At 48.0% G+C, this 20504-nt stretch overlaps 1 protein-coding gene across 1 annotated transcript in view; it reads right to left on the reverse strand.

Annotated features, from left to right (window-relative positions):
- Nucleotides 1-21: 21 nt before the first annotated feature.
- Nucleotides 22-20504, reverse strand: part of dpy (dumpy) — a 126707-nt gene continuing 106224 nt past the window's right edge. The window contains 28 exon segments of the mRNA XM_069040549.1: nucleotides 22-1234; nucleotides 1286-1469; nucleotides 1527-2036; nucleotides 2091-2332; nucleotides 2935-3369; nucleotides 3421-5526; nucleotides 6552-7004; nucleotides 7058-7831; nucleotides 7892-8089; nucleotides 8147-8344; nucleotides 8525-9883; nucleotides 9936-10265; nucleotides 10344-10670; nucleotides 10728-11036; nucleotides 11089-11388; nucleotides 11444-11785; nucleotides 11837-12532; nucleotides 12584-12901; nucleotides 12954-13892; nucleotides 13948-14259; nucleotides 14314-15909; nucleotides 15963-16280; nucleotides 16337-17929; nucleotides 17980-18297; nucleotides 18352-18678; nucleotides 18731-19045; nucleotides 19102-19410; nucleotides 19464-20474. Coding sequence (XP_068896650.1) covers nucleotides 996-1234; nucleotides 1286-1469; nucleotides 1527-2036; nucleotides 2091-2332; nucleotides 2935-3369; nucleotides 3421-5526; nucleotides 6552-7004; nucleotides 7058-7831; nucleotides 7892-8089; nucleotides 8147-8344; nucleotides 8525-9883; nucleotides 9936-10265; nucleotides 10344-10670; nucleotides 10728-11036; nucleotides 11089-11388; nucleotides 11444-11785; nucleotides 11837-12532; nucleotides 12584-12901; nucleotides 12954-13892; nucleotides 13948-14259; nucleotides 14314-15909; nucleotides 15963-16280; nucleotides 16337-17929; nucleotides 17980-18297; nucleotides 18352-18678; nucleotides 18731-19045; nucleotides 19102-19410; nucleotides 19464-20474 — 16358 coding nt within the window. The 3' untranslated portion in view covers nucleotides 22-995.

The raw sequence follows: 20504 nt of genomic DNA on the forward strand, positions 1-20504 counted from the left end.
TGTAGAAAAAGACGAAGAATATATTATTAAACAATCTTTATTAAGGAAGCGATTATCACAAATATGACAATTAAGGAATCATCGTTAGAACATGTAATTACGATAGAGAACAAAATAATTAACACATTATACGTATTGGAATTAGTTAAATAGCGCTTAAAGGGCAATTTACATTAACATTCACAGACATTTAATAAAATTTTGCCGATTAAATAAAAAAAAACATTATTTAGTACATAAATTTTAATACTTTTTTGGTTAAATGATAGTTTTGTCTCGTTGAGACTTACAAGAATATAAATAGGTACTATGAATAAAACATGATTGACTAAACGTTTGACTGTTTTGAGTAAAAATATCAGTCAGCACCAAAATAAATCTTGAGCCAGGCTCCTCATTCATTCTCATTCACACACTTTATACAAGTCGTTTAATAAAAATATTTATAGTCTTATCTAAAATAATCAATTCTACATCTTCCAGTGGCTCAAAGATAAAAGAAAAACATGTTTCGAATTTATTTACAAAAGGAAATGTTGAACAACTAAACAGATTCAAGGGTACATGTAGTCAAATTAAAACGTTTGGTTAAAGCGAGTTAAAGAAAGACCCACCACCTAAATTTAATTTTTCCCTTGTCTGCAACAGTTACTTAAACAATATTAAGCCATTGGAAAAGATAGGAAAAAATGTGTACGCACCATATCTCATTGTCTGTATGGTCGTACGCATTTTTCACACCAGTTGTATTCACTATGATTTGTGTCGATCGGCGCTTCTTTTTGGCAGTTTTGTGGAGTGAGTAGCTTGTCGGACGGATACAAAAGAAGTGCCAAATCGTCACAAACACGAATTAAATATACAAAATGTAATCGTTTAAATATATAAAATAGTAATGGTCGAGTATTTCGTTTGCATTCGCAAGTCGTTGTTTCTACTAAAAATAAGTGTCATTTTCTGGAGTATTGAAAACTTATCTAAAATTTTCGTCTTAATTATGTGAGGTAGTCGGGGCTCGGTTCGGCCATCGGTTCGGGTGTCGTGAACAGCGGGTTGGGGAACTCGGGCGGATGCGGCAAAGGCCCCGTCGCCTTCGGCCTGCGACGATAGGCCATCAGCCAACAGGACACCGCCACCGCGACCGCCACCAGGGCCAGGAGAGCCGTTATTATCAACGAAATGATGAAGCCGATCATGGAGACGCAAATGTCTTCGACTCTTTGAGCGCTGGGAGCTGCGACAAAAACAACAGTCGAACGTGATCGATCGAATTTTCGATACGTACCTTCCGTAGGGTCCATGAACCGTTCCTCGCGCCTCTCGAAGGTCAGAATCGCGTTAGACTGGATGGTTATTTCTTCTCGCAGTTGGCCGGTGATGAGGTCGCCGGCGACGGCCACGTCTGTGTTGTTTTCAGCGTCGACGTCGCGTTTTCTTCGGCCGAAGGCGTTGTAGCCTCGGCAGTTCACCTGAAGAAGAGACCAACACTCGTTACCGCTCGCCGACACAACACGCATCATACTCACCGGTTGACATTTTCCGAAGCACACTCGGATGTTGCATTGGAACCGGATGTTGTCGCTACTCGGGAATTTGAAAGCGTTGAAGCTGGCCAACAAGCTTTGAGTGTCGGGGTTGTGTTCCCATTCGCCGAAGATGGTGGGATCTGTGGCGCAGCCGTTCTCGTCTGTCACCAGGTACTCGTTTTCGACGTTGTCTTCCATAGTTTTGGCCACACAACTTCTGGCGAAGCCTCCGTAGATGGATCCAGGCTGTACGTCTACCTGCAACATGAGGTTGTCACCGATTTCGGCCGAGTTAATCTCTTGGCCTGTCGGAGTCACGATCTTCATCAGACAAGTGGGTGGAGGGCCAGTGTTTGCGATGGTTCCTGCTGTGGTCAACATCGACACGTTGAAGCCCAATGTTACGTTCTGTTCGCCGGTTTGGTAGACGCACTTGATGTGATAAGCTTGGGCTTTGTACGTCACCAGTTTGGGATGCTTCTGGATTACCAATACGAAGCTGGCTTGTCCCTGCAAACATTTCAAATTCACGTCGAATTCAACCACCAAAATATTGCTGCATACGTTGACGTGGATCAAGCCGCAATTTCCGAAGTGTACTTTGAAGATTTCGGTAACGGGGCTGGAGTCCGACGGTAGGGTGATGATGCGACGACATTGCTCGTCCTTGCTGTGTCCTTTCACGTACAGGACTCCGTTGAATCCTTGTTCGGCGATGTGGATCTCGACGTGGACGCCGTCGGACAAACAGCTGACTTGCAAATCGGGGGGTGGGAAGTCTGTCTTGAATCTGGACGGTACATCTGCTACACGAAGATGGCGTTCATCATATACATATATACTGAATGTCGTGGGTAGAATAAATTTAACAAACATTTTCTAAAATATTTATTTGCAGGTTCCACCGATTTGGAGAATTTACGAAAATCATGAATTCAGATCATCTCATTTTGAAATTTCGATTGATTAGATCAAAAGGGAATTCCGTGAGTTTTAAAATTATTCATCCACTGGAATTGGAGAATGTTGAAAAATGGCATATGAATATGATGGAAATAGACATAAATTAGACGAACAATTTCCATTGTCAAATTTTCAGTAAGTACTTAGTGATAACTGGAGTGCATGTCAAGGTGTCGACAATTTTCTCGAATGTGTGAAACTCACAGAAATAAATTTATGAATACGAAAATGCATTAGTTAATTCATTTTTCCCCAATATTTTTCACCTTTCTGTCAAAAAATGTAGTCCAATCAGATCGCTTGAATTGCAGCCAATGACAGCGAATATTACTATTCGTTGCAATTTGTCATTGGCAGAAATTCAAATTGGGACGAAATCTGATTGGATTAAATTTTTTTGAAGTCAAGAACATTTTTTGGACAGATTTTGGCTTATTGTACTCACTGCAAGCGATCTTAGGATCTCCGGTGTATTCGCTCTTGCACTGACAGACCCCGACGTGGTTGCTGGCATTGCAGAAGGCGTTAGTACCACACTTCTTGTGGAGGCAAGGATTTTGGCAGGTCTTGGTTTCGGGACTGCAATATTTGTCGTCGGAGCATTGATCGTCGGTTTCGCATTCCGGTCCGGGTGGAGAAATGCAGTTGCCGTGGCTGTCGAGTCGGTAATCGAATTCTGTCGGACAGACGCAATTGCCTCTTTCGTCGATGATCAGTCCTTTCTCCAAAGCGCAGACACAGCGGCCACGCTCGTCGACTTTGAGGCCTTTCTCTTCCGGACACGGTATGCATTCGTTGTTGTCGTTCAGTCCGGTCCTGGGTGGGCAGACGCACTTACCGTCGGGAGTCGTTACGAAGCCCTTGTCCGCCCAACACGCCACTGTAAAAGACAGTTTTAGACAAAATTCGTGACAAATCGAAGACGCAATACTTTTGTCGCATTGAACCGCTGCGTTTCCTTGATAGCCTGGTAGGCACTCGCAGATCATGGTCCTGACGGGTTGGGTGTCCAGGACTCTGCATTCGGCGTTGACGCCGCACGGTTCCGTCGATGTGCAAGGATTGACGCATTCACCACCGATGCAGGCGAATTGTGAAGGACAGTCGGAGTCCTTGCGGCACTTCTCGTCGACCGTCATGCAGCCCATCTTGCCGTCGCTGACCGCGCCAGGTGGACAAGCGCATTCGACGGCGTGGTTGAACACTTTGCATTCGGCCGGAGTGTCGCAAGGGTTCGTACTGGCGCAGGGATCTTCGCATTTGTTGTTGATGCAAGCCCTGTTTCCGGGACATTCGGTGTTTGACCGGCATCCCACCAGAATGCAGGAGATCCTGGGGTTACCGATGAGTCCTGGAGGACACTGACAGATCGCTCTGTGGTTGGCGCCGTAACAGGTCGCTTTCTCTCCGCAGGACGAGCGATCGCCTGCGCACACTGGAACGCACTGTCTGTTGACGCAGCTGTGCTGTCCTGAGCAGTCGTCGTCGCTCCTGCAGCCCACTTTGGTGCATTCGATCTCGGGGTTGCCGTCGTAGCCTTGTTTGCAGGTGCAGACGGGTTTGTGGTTTTTGACACGGCAATCGGCGGAAGGTCCACAGTTGCACGGGTTCCTGCAGATTCCGTTGAAGCAAGCTTTGTCCGCGGGACATTCGCTGTCGCTGACGCAAGCACCGACCTCTACGATTGCCTTCACCGGATTGCAAGTACCGCTTCCGCTGCTGATGTACCCAGGTGGACACACGCAGATCATGGTACGGACGGGTACTGAACCGACCACTTGGCACTCAGCTGGTCTCTGGCAAGGTTCCAGCTTGGCGCAAGGATCTTGACATTTGTTGTTGATGCAGGCGAGTTTAGTAGGACACTCGCTGTCTTCTCTACATTCGGGTTGTTGTTCCTTCTTGCAGTCGACGTAAGGGTTGCCGAAGTATCCGCTGGTGCATCTGCAGAGGGCGATGTGGTTCTGCACGCGACACTCAGCTCTTGGAGAGCACGGGTTGTCGTACACGCAAGGGTTGATACATTGGGCGTTGATACACTGCCTGTCGGTAGGACAGTCGCTGTTGGAGGTACACCCGACGACTCTACATCTTTCCAGTGGATTTCCTCGATAGCCGCTGCGGCAGCGACATTCGGCGCGGTTTTGGTAGACGTAACACTCGGCGTTGATTCCGCAAGGATCTTTAACCAGACAAGGATTGATGCAGTTGCCGTTGATGCAAGACTTTCCAGACTCGCATTCGGAATCGATTCTGCAGCCCACGTGTCGACACGCTATGTTGGGGTTACCCTCGAAACCTTCCTCGCACGAACAGATGGGTCGATGGTTCTGGACGAAGCAAGCCGCGTGGGTGCCGCAGTCACAAGGATTGCGACAGAGCCGATTGATGCAAGCTTCGTTGGTGGGACAGTCACTGTCGGAGGTACAACCCGGAGGAATTGGTACCACGACTGCGTGACACTCTCCGTTATCGTTCGGGACCCATCCTTCCGGACAAGTACAGATCATGGTTCTGACGGGCACGGTGTCCAAGACGCTGCAGTGAGCCGTGCGGTGGCACGGCGAGAGACTCTCGCAAGGATTGACGCATTTGTTCTGGATGCAAGCCAGTTTGCTGGGACAGTCTATGTCGAATTCGCATTCTGGACGGTTCAAAACTGCAGGCATGCAGTAGGACTGCGGGTTTCCTTCAGGAAGGTGTGGTGGACAGACACAACCCGCGGCGTGGTTCTGGGCGTAGCACACGGCGTTTTGGGCGCACGGAGGGTTGGCCACGCTGGAGCAAGGGTCGACGCAGCGCTCTTCTAGACAGGCTCTGTTGTTTGGACAGTCGGTGTCAGTGTGACATTCCACTCGTTGACAACGATCGAATGGATTTCCGGAGTATCCTGCAGGACATTTACAGGCGGGTCGGTGGTTGTCGCCGTAGCACTCGGCGTTTCGGGCGCAAGGATCGCCCAAGATGCAAGGATTGATGCATTGTCCGTTGTAGCATTGCTTGTCGTTGCTGCATTCGCTGTCAGACTGGCAACCCACTAAAAAAAGTTGATTCAGAATAATTAGTTAAAAGGGTTAGGAAGAATAGGAAAGTAAGAACAAAATAAAATTAAAAATATGACTAGGTCAGACCATCAATCGTCTAGTAATAGGGTAAAAAGCACACATAAAGAACAATAACAAGTTGAAATGATCGTAATACAGCAAAGTGCAAAGATCTGACACTAAACAGAAGGAATGACAATTGGAGGAAGAAGAATAGAAAAATGAGATAAGCTGCAATACAAGAATTAAAATGCAAATCAAACACTTGGAACGGAAATAAACTTTAGTGGCAAGAGAAAGAAAGATTGTGTTGGATCTCTTGAGAATAAATGAAAATAACTGGCCAGAATGGAACTGGAAAATAATAAAGTTCGTTATTATCTGTCTACTATGTAGCACTTAGTACATTCTTCAATGAGCGTATAATGAGAGGATGAAACACGAGTCGTAGGCGAGTGGTGGAATCATTCGAGTGAATAACAGCCATTATACGCGAGTAGAAGACTGTAGTTTCCTCACGACTATACCAAAAAACAATCTCTGAAAATTTATGTAATTTGATCTGACAATTCAAATTGGACCTCGTTTTGCGGTTGCTACGCGACGCGCGACTTATTGTTTACAAACGCATCCGATTGGCGATCTGCCCGTGTAGAATGAAAATACGAGGGATGTGATTGGCCGACAGCCGTGGATTCTAGGATATTCTAACACGGGGCGTGGAATTGATATTACCTATTCTTTCATTGAATATCGAACAAGAATGCATTTATTCTTTAATAGTCGTGGAGAAAAAAAAGTATCTTGATAGATTGTGTCAAATAACAGTATATTATGTTATTAGGGGCAAAAATGAAGTTTTATGTGCTGAGGCTGTTAGTTTGGCTGCCGAACGAAGTGAGCGAAAAACGTATAAAGGAGCGGACGGATAGTAGTTAGTTACTCCAAGATAGAATATGTTGTTCCTCATTCAAAACGGGAGAACAGAAGAAATAAACTTATCAATTGCAATTCTTACATTTGACACATCCGGTTTGTGGATTTCCAGAATATCCGGGTTGGCAGTAGCAGATCGGGTAGTGGTTCACGACTTTACAGTCGGAATAAGGACCGCAGTTGCATGGGCTGACGCAGAGAGCGTTGACACACGATTCACTTTGAGCACATTCAGAATTGGAAGTGCACCCGACAGTTGGACCAACCGCTGCAATTAAAATGGATAATTCAGCAAGATTCCGAGGAACAGGCGAAGAAAACTTACGTGGTATACACTCGATGCGAGGATTGCCTTCGTATCCAGCCGGACAGTTGCACTTGGCTCTGTGGTCATTGGCAGAACAGAAAGCTCCAACAGCGCAAGGTTTGTCGTACAAACACGGATTGACACACATGTCATTTCTGCAGGTCTTGTCGTACGAACAGTCGTCATCGCTGTAGCACTCCGGTATCGGACTTGGTGGTTTTCTCGGAACTGAGAACAAAGTCAGAATGTTGACAGTTTTTTTTTTAAATATAAGGACTTACCGTTGGTACATTCGTAGCGGGCATTTCCTGTGTAACCAGGAGCGCACGTGCACACCGCTTGATGGTGAACCGAGTTGCACAAAGCGTTGACTCCGCACCTGTCGATTTTGCAAGCTTCGACGCAACTACTCCTGAAACACTTGTCGCTGTCGCTGCAGTCAGCGTCGACTTGGCATTCAGGCTGGCTGCGTATAGGTTTGCAGTTGCCCAGATTGTCGGCAATGGTGTCGGGCGGACATTGACACAAGACAGTACGCAAAGGCAACGTGTCCAGAACCCTACACTCTTGATCGCGAGTGCAAACGTCTCCGTTGGCGCACGGATTCTTGCACAGTTGGTTAATGCAAGCCAGTTGCGAGGAACAATCCGAATCTGAGCGACACTCGGGTTCGGGTTTGGTGTGTTTCTCGCCGTGGCATTCGATGTAGGGACTTCCGGTGGTTCCAGGTGGACAGTGACATTTCGCTTGGTGTTGTTGTCCTATGCAAGTGGCCGTCTCGGCGCAGCTGTCTTCGTCACAGACAGCTCTGCACACTCTGTTGAGGCGATCGCAGGCCTCGTGGTCGGCACAGTCCTCGTTGTATTGACAGATACCAGAGATGCAAGCAACCAGAGGGTTACCTTGCATTCCGGCTGGACATTGACAGGAAGCTCTGTGGTTTTGGACCAAACATTCAGCACCGCGGCCGCAGCTCTGGTGGATACACGGGTCGAGACAGTTTTCGTTGATGCAAGCCTTGTTGTATGGACAGTCGTTGTCGGTGGAGCATTCGGCTGCAAGTGCAAAAATAATTAACTGTTGTTTGTTGTTTGTTCACAAAAGAAAGGACTTACGTTTGTAACAGTTGATTTGCGGGTTGCCGCCCCAACCGTCTGGACAGATACAGGTGGGTCTATGAAGACTGGTCCTGCATTGGGCGTTTGTTCCGCAAGGATTCGACACGACGCACGGGTCTTGGCAACGCTGGTTGATGCAAGACTTGTCGTTGGAACATTCATTGTCTGAGGTACATTCTGGTTTCGTTTTTGGTTCTGCAATTGACAAAAAGAGCATAGCAAAGTGCCGGGAAAAATGAGTGTTGGACCTACCTTCGTAACATCTTATAAATGGATTGCCGACAAGACCGGCAGGACATCTGCAAACGGCTTTGTGATTGGTGGGTTTGCAATCAGCTGTCAGCGCACAAGGACTGCCAACAGCACAGGGATTGACGCAGTTTCTGTTGATGCAAGCTTCGCTTAAAGCACATTCGTCACTGCTCTTACATCCAGGTTCTTCCTTCGGACCTACTCATAAAATTGATATTAGTTTAAACGAATGTATATTTTGAAGTGCAGTTAATAAAAGTGTTGCCGTTAAACAGGTTTTTAATAGGATTGTGGGGAATATGGGATTATTATCCTGTAAAAACAAAGCATTAACGTCAGTTGAGCGATTTGAAGCTAGAATGGACAAAAATGTTTTACCTAATTTGCATTCAACATCGGCATCACCTACGTAGCCTGGTAAGCAGAGGCAAGACATCGTTCTCAGTGGAAGAGTATCGACCACCGAGCACTCTGCGTTAGCTCCGCAAGGTTTCGTTTCGATGCAAGGATTCTTACAGAGGCCGCTGAAGCAAGCCAGTTTGCTGGCACAATCCGCATCCATTTTACACTGTGGTGGTCTCTCTGGTGGAACGAAGCGACACGCGGTGCCTGGATCTCCGGTGTAACCTGGTGGACAAGAACACTGAGCTCTGTGATTTGTCACGCGACAAATGGCTCCAGTTCCGCAGTTGCAAGGATCTTCGCATCTCTCGTTTCGGCAAGCCAAGTTGTAGGGGCAATCGTCGCTTTGTAGACACTCCGGTCGTTCGCATCTTATCAACGGATTTCCTCTGAAGTTGTCAGGGCAGTAACATCTAGCTTTGTGATTGGAATCAGCTTTGCACAACGCGTTGAGGCCGCAAGATGTGAACGAGCAAGGATCGATACATTCTCGGTTGATGCAAGCTTGAATTGGAGGACAATCGCTGTCAGAGCGACATCCGATCTCGAAGCAAGCTCTTTGTGCGTTTCCGGTGTAGCCGTCCCTACAGATGCACACTGCTCTGTGGGCTTGTGGGCGACAGTCGGCGTTTTCTCCGCAAATTCCTGGACTGGCCGCGCACGGATTCTGGCAGCGTTCGTTGATGCAAGCTTTGTCGTTGGTACATTCGCCATCTTGAACACATTCAGGTTTGGGTCTTGGTACTTCTATGTCTTGCAAGCGACACTGGACTTCGGGCGAGCCGATGTAGTTAGGAGGACAAGAACAGACCCCTTTGTGATTGATCGCTTGGCAGAGGGCGTTGATGCCGCACGTGTCGTGGCAAGGATCTCTACATTTTTGGTTGTAACAAGCCTTATCTCTGGGACAGTCTTGGTTGATGATACATTCAGGATAGATGCAGGTCGCGGCTCCGTTTATCACGCGGCATTGTCCGTTGAGGCGGCATGGCGATGGGTTGCACGGATCTGGAGGCGGCGCGACTTGTTCTTTACAAAGGGTGAATGGATCCCCTAGTAGGGGTGGTGGACAGCTGCACACAGGACTGTGATTGATCACTTGACAGATCGCGTTGAAACCACAGACTCCTGGGCAGGGATCGACGCACTTGGTGTTGACACAAGCCTTGTCTCTGGGACAATCGGCGCTTATGGTACATTCTGGACGACAACCACCCGTCGAAGGAGAACCAAAGAAGCCTGGTACACATTCACAGATGGCGTTTTGACCAGACGCGCGACAAACGGTATTGATACCGCAAGGTGACGGATTGCAAGGATCGACGACAGTCGGTTCTAAAACTACTACGTTACTCTGTTTCCTTCAGTTTAAAAAGAATCTACTTACCGATACGCTGTTTACATACGGTGAAAGCATCTCCATAGAAGTTGTCAGGACAAGAACAAACAGGTATATGATTGGTGACAGTACAAATAGCGTTGATACCGCACGTTCCAGGACAAGGATCTTCACACTTGTTCCTGATGCAAGCTCTGTTCATTGGACAATCCGAATTTGCCAAGCATTCTGGTCTGCAACTCTCGTAAGGATTTCCGTGGTATTCTGGCAGACATTCGCAGATGGCGTAACCGTTTTCGGAGCGGCATCTAGCATTGGGCCCACAAGGTGACGGGTAGCAAGGATCTTCTTTTGCTTTTGGCGGTGGTTGTGGAGTTGCTAAACAAAAAAAAAATTGTGTCAGTACTTGTTGGAAATGTGCAAAAGCAAACTACTAAGGCATGCAAAAGTGCTTACGTTGTTCTAGAGTGCAAACAATGAAAGGATCTCCTGTGTAGCGATCCAGACAGAAACAGTTAGGTACATGGTTGACAACGACACAACGAGCATTCAGTCCACAGGAGCCGGGGCAAGGGTCTTGGCATCTTAAATTGATACAAGCTAAGTCTTTGGAGCAGTCGTTATTGGTTACGCATTCCGGTCTGCAGTTTGGAGGGGCGCCGATGTAATTTTTCAGGCAAGTGCACTTGGCAGTTCCCGCCGGGGTGGGTTCGCATTGGGCGTTGGGGCCGCAAGGCGAGGGAACGCACGGATTCGGGGGTTGTTCAGGAGGTTGTTCTTTCTCTGTTCAATGAAATCAAGCAGTTTAAGTTTTGCACGGTCAAGAGTACACAAACGCACCTATTATGATTTTGCATTGGGTGAAGGGATCGCCGGTGTACCTCGGTGGGCATGTGCAGATGGGATTGTGGTTGACCACCTGGCACAAACCGTTAATGCCGCACGTTCCGGGGCAAGGATCGACACATTTCTGGTTGATACACGCTCTGTTTAGCGCACAGTCTGAACTGCTGACGCATTCGGGTCTGCACGTCGGGGGGCTACCAACGTACCCTGTCAGACAAGAACAAACAGCTTGGCCGTTTATTTCTCTGCACTGACTGTTGGGACCGCAAGGTGAAGGGTTGCACGGGTTTTGGGGCTTGGGCGCTACAATTAAAACATCGGTAGAACACAACAATGGAGGGGTGACAACGCTTACGTTCCGCTTTACGACAGCTAACGAACGGATCTCCAGAGTATCCTTCAAGACAATTGCAAGACGGGAAGTGATTGAAAACGTTGCATTCGGCGTTGACACCGCAAGTTCCGGGGCAGGGATCGTTACATTTGTTCCTGATACAAGCCTTGTCTCTCGGACAATCGTCATTTAGGACACATTCGGGTCTACACTCTCTGTAAGGGTCGCCACGGTATTCAGGTATGCAAGTACAAACACCTGCGTTACACCGAGCGTTTGGACCGCAAGGATTAGGGTAGCAAGGATCTGTTGGCGCTGGAGCTGTAATAAATTTAAGTTAAGATTGTCGATAACATTTGTCTTTAAGAAATCTTACGCTGGGGTGGAGGCGGTTTCAAGTGACAGGATATGAACGAATCACCCTCATATCCAGAAGGACATCTGCAGTTGGGGTTGTGATTTCTGACTTCACACACGGCGCCGATTCCGCAAGAGCCGGGACAAGGATCTTTACATTTACTGTTGATGCAAGCCAAGTTGCTTGAACACTCGGAATTAATGGTACATTCGGGACGACAATTCGGCGGGCTTCCTATGAAGTTAGGTAAGCACGAGCACGAAGGCACGCCTCTGATGTCTTTGCATTGCGAGTTTTGTCCGCAAGGAGTTGGAACGCACGGATTTATTACAGGTGGTTTGGGGTTTTCACGCGGTGGAGCTGTAAGATAGAGATTAGAGTCGGTTTTGTTTCTAGTTGAAGACGTATTACGTGGTATTTGGTAGCATCTGGTGAAGGGATCACCAGTGTAACCTTGTTCGCAACTACAAATCGGACTGTGGTTTATAACTTCGCATCTGGCGCTCAAACCGCAAGTCCCAGGGCAAGGATCGACACATTTTTGATTGACACAGGCTTGAGTAAGAGGACACTCCGAACTGACAACGCATTCGGGTCTGCATCCTGGAGGGCTTCCGATGAAATTCGGCAGACACGAGCACACTGCTTGTCCGTTAGTTTCCCGACACTGACTGTTGGGGCCGCAAGGGCTAGGTTGGCAAGGATTTTGTGGAGGCGGTGCTGGAATAAGATTAATAAATTTGCGTCGTCGTTAAAATTCGCACGTCTTACTTTCTGGCACAACAATTCTGTTGCAGAATGTGAATGGATCGCCAGTGAACCCGACGATGCAAGTGCATGATGGTAAATGGTTGATAACTTGACAGTCAGCGTTTTGTCCGCAAGTACCAGGACAAGGGTCTCTACATTTCTGATTGATGCAAGCTCTGTTCGAAGGACAGTCACTGTTTAAGACACACTCAGGTCTGCACCCTTCGTAGGGGTTGCCGATGTATTCTGGCAAGCATACACAAGACCCGGCACCGTTTCTCTCTTTGCAAACGGCATTTGTACCGCAAGGGTTTGGCAAACATGGATTTATTTGCTCAGATGGTGGTGGTCGTGGTTCTGAAAGAAAATCTCGTAACATCTGGAGTCGAAACACAACAGGATTAGTACCTTCAGCTAAGATGCATCTTTGGAATGGATTGCCGGAGTAACCAGAGATGCAAATGCAATTGGGTGTGTGACTGATGACCCGACATTCTGCGTTTTGTCCGCAAGTTCCGGGGCAAGGGTCTTTGCATTTTTGATTGATACAAGCCAAATGATTGGCACATTCGCTGTTACTGACGCACTCCGGTCTACAGTTGGGTGGAGTACCGATAAATTCCGGCAAACAAGAGCAAGAAGGAGAGTTGTTAATCTCTTTGCATTGTGCGTTTGGTCCGCACGGAGACGGCTGACATGGATTCGTCGGTTTAGGAGTTGGTTCAACTGTAATTCAATCCGTGCCATCGTCGTTATTTCTTTCTAAATTGCAACTTACCGATTGGGATACATCTTACGAAGGGATCGCCGGTATATCTGAGAAGACAACTACAAATGGGGTTGTGATTTCTGACTTCGCATCTAGAGTTTATTCCGCAAGTGCCTGGACAAGGATCGATACATTTCTGATTTACGCAAGCTTGTGTCAGGAGACATTCTGAGCTTGTTACACACTCAGGCCTGCAGGTTGGTGGACTGCCTATGAAACCTGGTACACAAGAGCACACAGCTTGCGTGTTTACTTCGCGACACTGGCTGTTAGGCCCGCATGGCGATGGATTACAAGGATTTGTTGGCAATTTGGGTGGTATTGGAGAGCACGACAGAAAAGCGTTGCCGGTGTAGCCTTGGAGGCAAGAACACGTCGGTATGTGGTTAACGACGGCACATTCGGCGTTTTGACCGCAAGTGCCAGGACAAGGATCTACACACTTGTTCCTAACGCAAGCTTTGTCTCGTGTACAATCGGAGTTTAGGACACATTCGGGTCTGCATCCTCTGTAGGGGTCGCCTTGGTATTCCGCCAAACAGGTACAGACACCATCGTTGCATTGAGCATTTGAACCACAAGGTGACGGGTTGCAAGGATCAGGCTTCACTACTGGTTCTTCTATTTTAAATATGCAATATTCGAACGGATTTCCTGTGTACGAGTCGGGACAAGTACATATCGGGGTGTGATTGATTACGCTGCAGAGAGCTCCAGATCCGCAAGATCCTGGACAAGGATCTCTACACTTTTCACGGATACAAGCCAAATTACTGGGACATTCTGAATTGATGGTACATTCGGGTCTACAGTTGGGAGGGGTGCCGATGTAGTTGGTTATGCACGAGCAAGAAGGTGCACCGTTGATGTCCTGACAGATCGATGACGGTCCGCAAGGGGAGGGTACACATGGGTTCGCAGGTGGTGGAGGGGGTTCAACCGGTGGCGCTAAAATGATTAATAATCTCGCAAAAGTGCTTCATTCGGCAGACAATTTTCTTACGTGGCATTGGGTAGCATCTGGAGAAGGGATCGCCGGTGTGTCCTGATTGGCAACTACAAATCGGACTGTGGTTGATAACTTCGCATCTCGCGTTTACACCGCAAGTTCCGGGACAAGGATCGATACATTTCTGGTTGGAACAAGCTTTAGTTAAGGCACATTCGGAGCTGGCAACGCATTCAGGTCTGCATCCTGGAGGACTTCCCACGTAATTGGGCAGACAAGAACACACCGCTTGTTCGTTGACTACACGACATTGACTGTTAGGTCCGCAAGGGTTCGGTTGGCAAGGATTTGTGGTTTCTTTCACGGCTGTTGAAATAACATAATGTATACGCTGAACTGAATTAGAAATGATCGTCTTACGTTCTGTTGGTGGAGGTAAATTGCAAAATCTGAAAGGATCGCCGGTATATCCTGGAATACAAGTGCACGAAGCTAGATGATTGATGACTTGACATTCTGCGTTTTGTCCGCATGTTCCAGGACAAGGATCCATGCATTTGCTACCCAGGCAAGCCTTGTTCGAAGGACAATCAGAATTGAGCACACACTCAGGTCTGCACCCTTCGTAGGGGTTGCCGATGTAATCTGGCATGCATGTACAGGACCCGACGTCATTTCTTTGCCTGCAAACGGCGTTGGCGCCACAAGGTGACGGGAAGCAAGGGTTGAGAGGTTCCGTTGGTTTTGGAGATTCATAAACTTGACAGCTGCTGAAAGCATTGCCAACGTATCCTTGTATGCAGACACAATTGGGTGTGTGACTGACAACACGGCATTCGGCGTTGGTTCCGCAAATTCCGGGGCAAGGGTCTCTGCATTTGTTGTTGATACATGCCAAAACGTTGGAACATTCGCTGTTACTGACACATTCAGGTCTACAATTTGGTGGTGTTCCGATGAATTCGGCCAGACAAGAGCATGATGGTGAGCCGTTAATGTCTTTGCATTGGGCGTTGGGTCCGCAAGGTGACGGTTGGCAAGGGTTTGTTGGAACAGCTGGAGGTTCTTCTCTGACCGGTAAGCACCGAGTGAAGGGGTCGCCGCTGTACTTGGGTGGACAACTACATATAGGACTGTGATTTACGACCTGGCATCTGGCATTAAGCCCGCATGTTCCAGGACACGGGTCTATACATTTCTGGTTGACGCAAGCTTCATTCAGAGAGCATTCAGAGCTCGTCACACATTCAGGTCTACAAGTCGGAGGGCTGCCGATGTAGCCAGGTACACAAGAGCAGACGGCTTGGCCGTTAATTTCCCTACACTGACTGTTGGGGCCGCAAGGTGAAGGACTGCATGGATTCTTAGGTTCTGGTTGTGTGACGCGTGTGCATAAAACGAAAGCATTTCCTGTATAACCCTGAATGCAAGAACAAGTAGGAATATGATTGATTACAGCGCATTCGGCATTTTGACCGCACGTTCCCGGACAAGGGTCGGTACACTTGTTTCTGATGCAAGCCTTGTCTCTAGTACAATCCGAATTTAATACACATTCGGGCCTACAGCCTCTGTAAGGGTCGCCTTGATATTCAGGCAGACACGTACAGACTCCATTGTCACACTGAGCATTCGCCCCACAAGGCGATGGATTACACGGGTCGGTTTTAACTGGTTCAGTCTCTGGAGGTTTAGGTTGACAATAACTGAACGGATCACCTGTGAAACCTTCTGGGCAAGTACAAGTAGGCGTGTGGTTGATCACACTACATTGGGCCCCAGATCCGCAAGAACCTGGACAAGGATCTCTACACTTTTCACGTATGCACGCTAAATTGCTCGAACATTCGGAATTGATAGTACATTCTGGTCTGCAGTTGGGTGGACTACCTACAAAGTTAACCAAACAAGAGCACGAGGGAACCCCGCCAACGTCTCTGCATTGCGAATTGGGCCCGCAAGGGCTTGGTACGCAAGGATTGACAACGACTGGTGTTGGAGGTTCAACTGGTGGAGCTAAAATTCGAATTGAACAATATTTTTTCTTAGACTTTCGCACAAGGTCTTACGTGGCATGGGGTAACATCTAGTAAATGGATCTCCTGTGTAGTCCGACTGGCAACTACAAATTGGGCTATGATTTATGACTTGACACTTAGCATTTAGTCCGCATGTGCCGGGACAAGGATCGACACATTTTTGATTGACACAAGCTTTGTTTTGGGCACATTCAGAACTGACAACACATTCGGGTCTGCATCCGGGGGGACTTCCTATATAGTTGGGCAAACAAGAACAAACGGCCTGTCCGTTTACTTCGCGGCATTGACTGTTGGGGCCGCAGGGACTGGGTTGGCACGGATTGGTGGGCTCCTTTTCAGGACCCGCTACATTAAAGAGATTGGTCAGAATCGAGTAAAACTGCAATTTTGGGAAATCTTACGTGGTGTGGGTGCTACGTTGCAATATCTGAAGGGATCTCCAGTGTAACCTGACCTACAAGTACACGACGGTAAGTGATTAATGACTTGACAGTCTGCGTTCAATCCGCAAGTTCCTGGACAAGGATCCAGACATTTATTTTTGATGCAAGCTTTATTCGAGGGACAGTCAGAGTTGAGGGTACATTCGGGTCTGCAACCTTCATAGGGATTGCCGATGTATTCTGGAAGACAAGTACAAGCTCCCGCTCCGTTCTGTTCCCTACAGACGGCGTTAGTTCCACAAGGGGATGGCACACAAGGTGTTGGTCTTGGCTGCACTGGGGTCACCACTTTCTCCAAACATTGAACAAACGGATTTCCTTCGTAGCCAGATATGCAGACACAGTTAGGCGTGTGACTGATGACGCGACATTCGGCGTTTTGTCCGCACGTTCCAGGACACGGGTCTTTGCATTTTTGGTTGATACAAGCCAAGTGGTTTGCACATTCGCTGTTGCTGACACATTCTGGTCTGCAGCTGGGTGGAGTTCCCACAAACTCGGGCAGACAAGAGCACGACGGAGCACCTCCGACTTCTCTGCATTGTGAATTTGGACCGCACGGCGAAGGCTGGCAAGGATTTGTTGGAACAGTTGGAGGTTCTTCTCTTATAGGCGAGCATCGAGTGAAAGGATCACCGGTTTGTCCTTGAGGACAACTACAAATTGGGTTGTGGTTGACAACTTGACATCTGGCGTTGATTCCACACGTTCCAGGGCAAGGATCGATACACTTCTGGTTAACACAGGCCTCACTCAGAGGACACTCTGGACTGGAAACGCACTCAGGTCGACAGCTTGGAGGACTACCGATGAAGCCAGGTACGCAAGAACACACAGCTTGACCATTAATTTCTCTGCATTGACTGTTGGGACCGCAAGGTGACGGACTGCATGGGTTTTGTGGTGCAGAAGGTGGTATTGGAGAGCAAAGTACGAAAGCGTTGCCGACGTATCCTTGGATGCAAGTGCAAGTCGGTATGTGATTAATAACAGAACATTCTGCATTTTGTCCGCAAGTTCCGGGACACGGATCTTTACATTTATTTCTGATGCAAGCCTTGTCTCTCGAACAGTCGTTGTTGAGAACGCATTCAGGTCTGCACCCTCTGTAAGGATCGCCTTGGTATTCAGGTAAGCAAGTACAGACTCCATTGTCGCATTGGGCGTTGGGGCCACATGGTGATGGGTTACACAAATCTTTCTGTACTGGTTCTATCTCTTTCGGTTTAGGATAACAATTAGTGAACGGATCTCCGGTGAATCCTTCAGGACAAGTACACACTGGTGTGTGATTGACAACTTCGCATCGCGCATTTGCACCGCAAGATCCAGGGCAAGGGTCTCTACATTTCTCCCTAATGCAAGCCAAGTTACTCGAACATTCTGAATTGATCGTACACTCTGGCCGACAGTTGGGTGGGTTTCCGATGTAGTTGCTGAGACAAGAACACGACGGAGACCCGCCAATATCTCTGCATTGACTGTTGGGACCACATGGTGAAGGTACACACGGGTTAATGGGTTGAGGTGGTGTAGGTACCGGTGGAGGTGCTAAAAACGCATTGTTATGACGGAGTTAAGTTCATTTGTGGGTAGCTTACGTGGTATTGGGTAGCATCTAGTGAACGGATCGCCAGTATAGCTTGACTGACAACTGCAAATGGGACTGTGATTGATGACTTGGCAACGAGCGTTCAAGCCGCAAGTGCCAGGACACGGGTCCACACACTTTTGATTGACACACGCTTTACTTAGATCACATTCTGAGCTGCCAACACATTCAGGTCTGCATCCCGGAGGAGTTCCAATATAATTTGGTAAACAAGAGCACACGGCTTGTCCGTTAACTTCACGACATTGACTGTTGGGTCCACAGGGACTGGGTTGGCATGGGTTTTTAGGTTCCTCGATTACGCTAGCTGTTGAATTATCAAGATAAATTGACATGTTGGAAGTAAATAATGACTTCTTACGTTGTGCTGGTAGATTACAGTATCTAAACGGATCTCCTGTATAGCCTGGGATGCAAGTACAAGATGGTAAGTGATTGATAACTTGACACTGAGCATTTTGACCGCAAGATCCAGGACAAGGATCTTTGCATTTCTGATTGACGCAAGCTTTGTTTGACGGACAATCTGAATTGAGGACACATTCAGGTCTGCAGCCCTCGTAAGGATTTCCTATGTGTTCTGGCTGGCAAACACACGCTCCTGCTCCGTTCTGCTCGCGACAAATGGCATTTGTACCACACGGCGAAGGCAAACATGGCGTAGGTCTTTCGATAACAGGCGGGGTAGCTGCAGAAAATCGCATTGGAAAAACTGTTTAAAAGTGAACAGCGGAACCTACTTTGCGGTGTACATGCGGTGAATGGATTGCCTTCAAAACCAGCAGGGCAGATACAGTTAGGGGAGTGACTTACGACTCTGCACTCGGCGTTTTGGCCACAAGTGCCGGGGCAAGGATCTACACATTTCTGATTGACGCAAGCCAAGTGGTTTGCACATTCGCTGTTACTGACACATTCCGGCCGGCAATTTGGTGGAGTTCCTAAAAATTCAGGCAGACAAGAGCACGACGGAGAACCTCCGACGTCTCTGCATTGAGCATTTGCACCGCAAGGTGACGGTTGGCAAGGATTTGTGGGTACAACAGGCGGTTCTTCTGCAAAGGTTACGAAAAAATGAAGACAGTTCGAGGGGTTCATTGTTAGTTCTTACCTAATACTGGCAAACATCTAGTGAAAGGATCTCCGGTGTATCGGGGAGGACAGCTGCAAATAGGATTATGACTGACAACTTGACAAAGTGCTCCGAGACCACATGTTCCGGGACAGGGATCGATACATTTTTGATTGACACAAGCTTGATTGAGCGAACACTCCGAATTAGTAACGCATTCTGGTCGGCAAGTCGGTGGAGTTCCAATGAAACCGGGAACGCAAGAGCAAACGGCTTGACCGTTCACTTCACGACATTGACTGTTAGGCCCACAAGGTGAAGGGCTGCACGTGTTAATCGGAGTTGGGGCTAAAGTAAAAAAATCGTAGTTCAAACACGTCACAAAGCATTAACAGATTTACCTGGAATAGGTGAACACAAAACAAAAGCGTTTCCGACGTAACCTTGGATACACGAGCACGTCGGGATGTGATTGATTACTGTACACTCCGCATTTTGACCACAGGTGCCGGGACAAGGATCTTGACATTTGTTTCTGATACAAGTCTTGTCTCTGGGGCAGTCAGAGCTTAAGACACATTCAGGTCTGCAACCTCTGTAAGGATCTCCTTGGTATTCCGGTATACAAGTGCAAACTCCGTTGTCACAGCGGGTATTCGGGCCGCAAGGAGAAGGATTGCACGGATCGGCCACAACCGGTGGTTTTGGTTCTGGTGGTTTGGGTTGGCAGTAACTGAATGGATCTCCAGTGTAACCTTCGGGACAGGTACAGATCGGGGTGTGGTTTATGACGCTGCATTGTGCTCCTGATCCGCAAGATCCTGGACACGGGTCTCTACATTTCTGTCTAATACAAGCGAGGTTGCTAGAACACTCGGAGTTGATGGTACATTCGGGTCGACAGTTCGGTGGACTTCCGGTGAATTCTGGGAGACAAGAACACGACGGGTTGCCGCCTATGTTTCTACATTGGCTATTGGCCCCGCAAGGAGATGGCACGCAAGGATCGGTCACGATCGGCTGAGTGGGTTCAATCGGCGGTGCTAAAATTGGAGTGGTGTCATTTTGCCTAAGCTCAATCCTGTTTAGCTTACGTGGTAAGGGGTAGCATCTAGTGAATGGGTCGCCGGTGTGTCCCGACTGACAACTACAGATCGGACTGTGGTTTATCACTTCACACCGAGCGTTAAGACCGCATGTACCCGGACAAGGGTCAACGCATTTCTGGTTGAGACAAGCTTTAGTTTGAGAGCATTCGGAACTGACCACGCATTCGGGTCGACAGTTGGGTGGGCTTCCTACATAGTTGGGCAAACACGAACATACTGCTTGATCATTGACCTCCCGACATTGGCTGTTAGGTCCGCAAGGACTAGGTTGGCACGGGTTGGTCGGTTCCTCCGGTTTAGGGGCTGCGTGGTGGATTAGAAAATGTGATTAAA

This window comes from Tenebrio molitor, chromosome 3 (genome assembly GCF_963966145.1).
Source record: "Tenebrio molitor chromosome 3, icTenMoli1.1, whole genome shotgun sequence".
Lineage (NCBI taxonomy): Eukaryota > Metazoa > Arthropoda > Insecta > Coleoptera > Tenebrionidae > Tenebrio > Tenebrio molitor.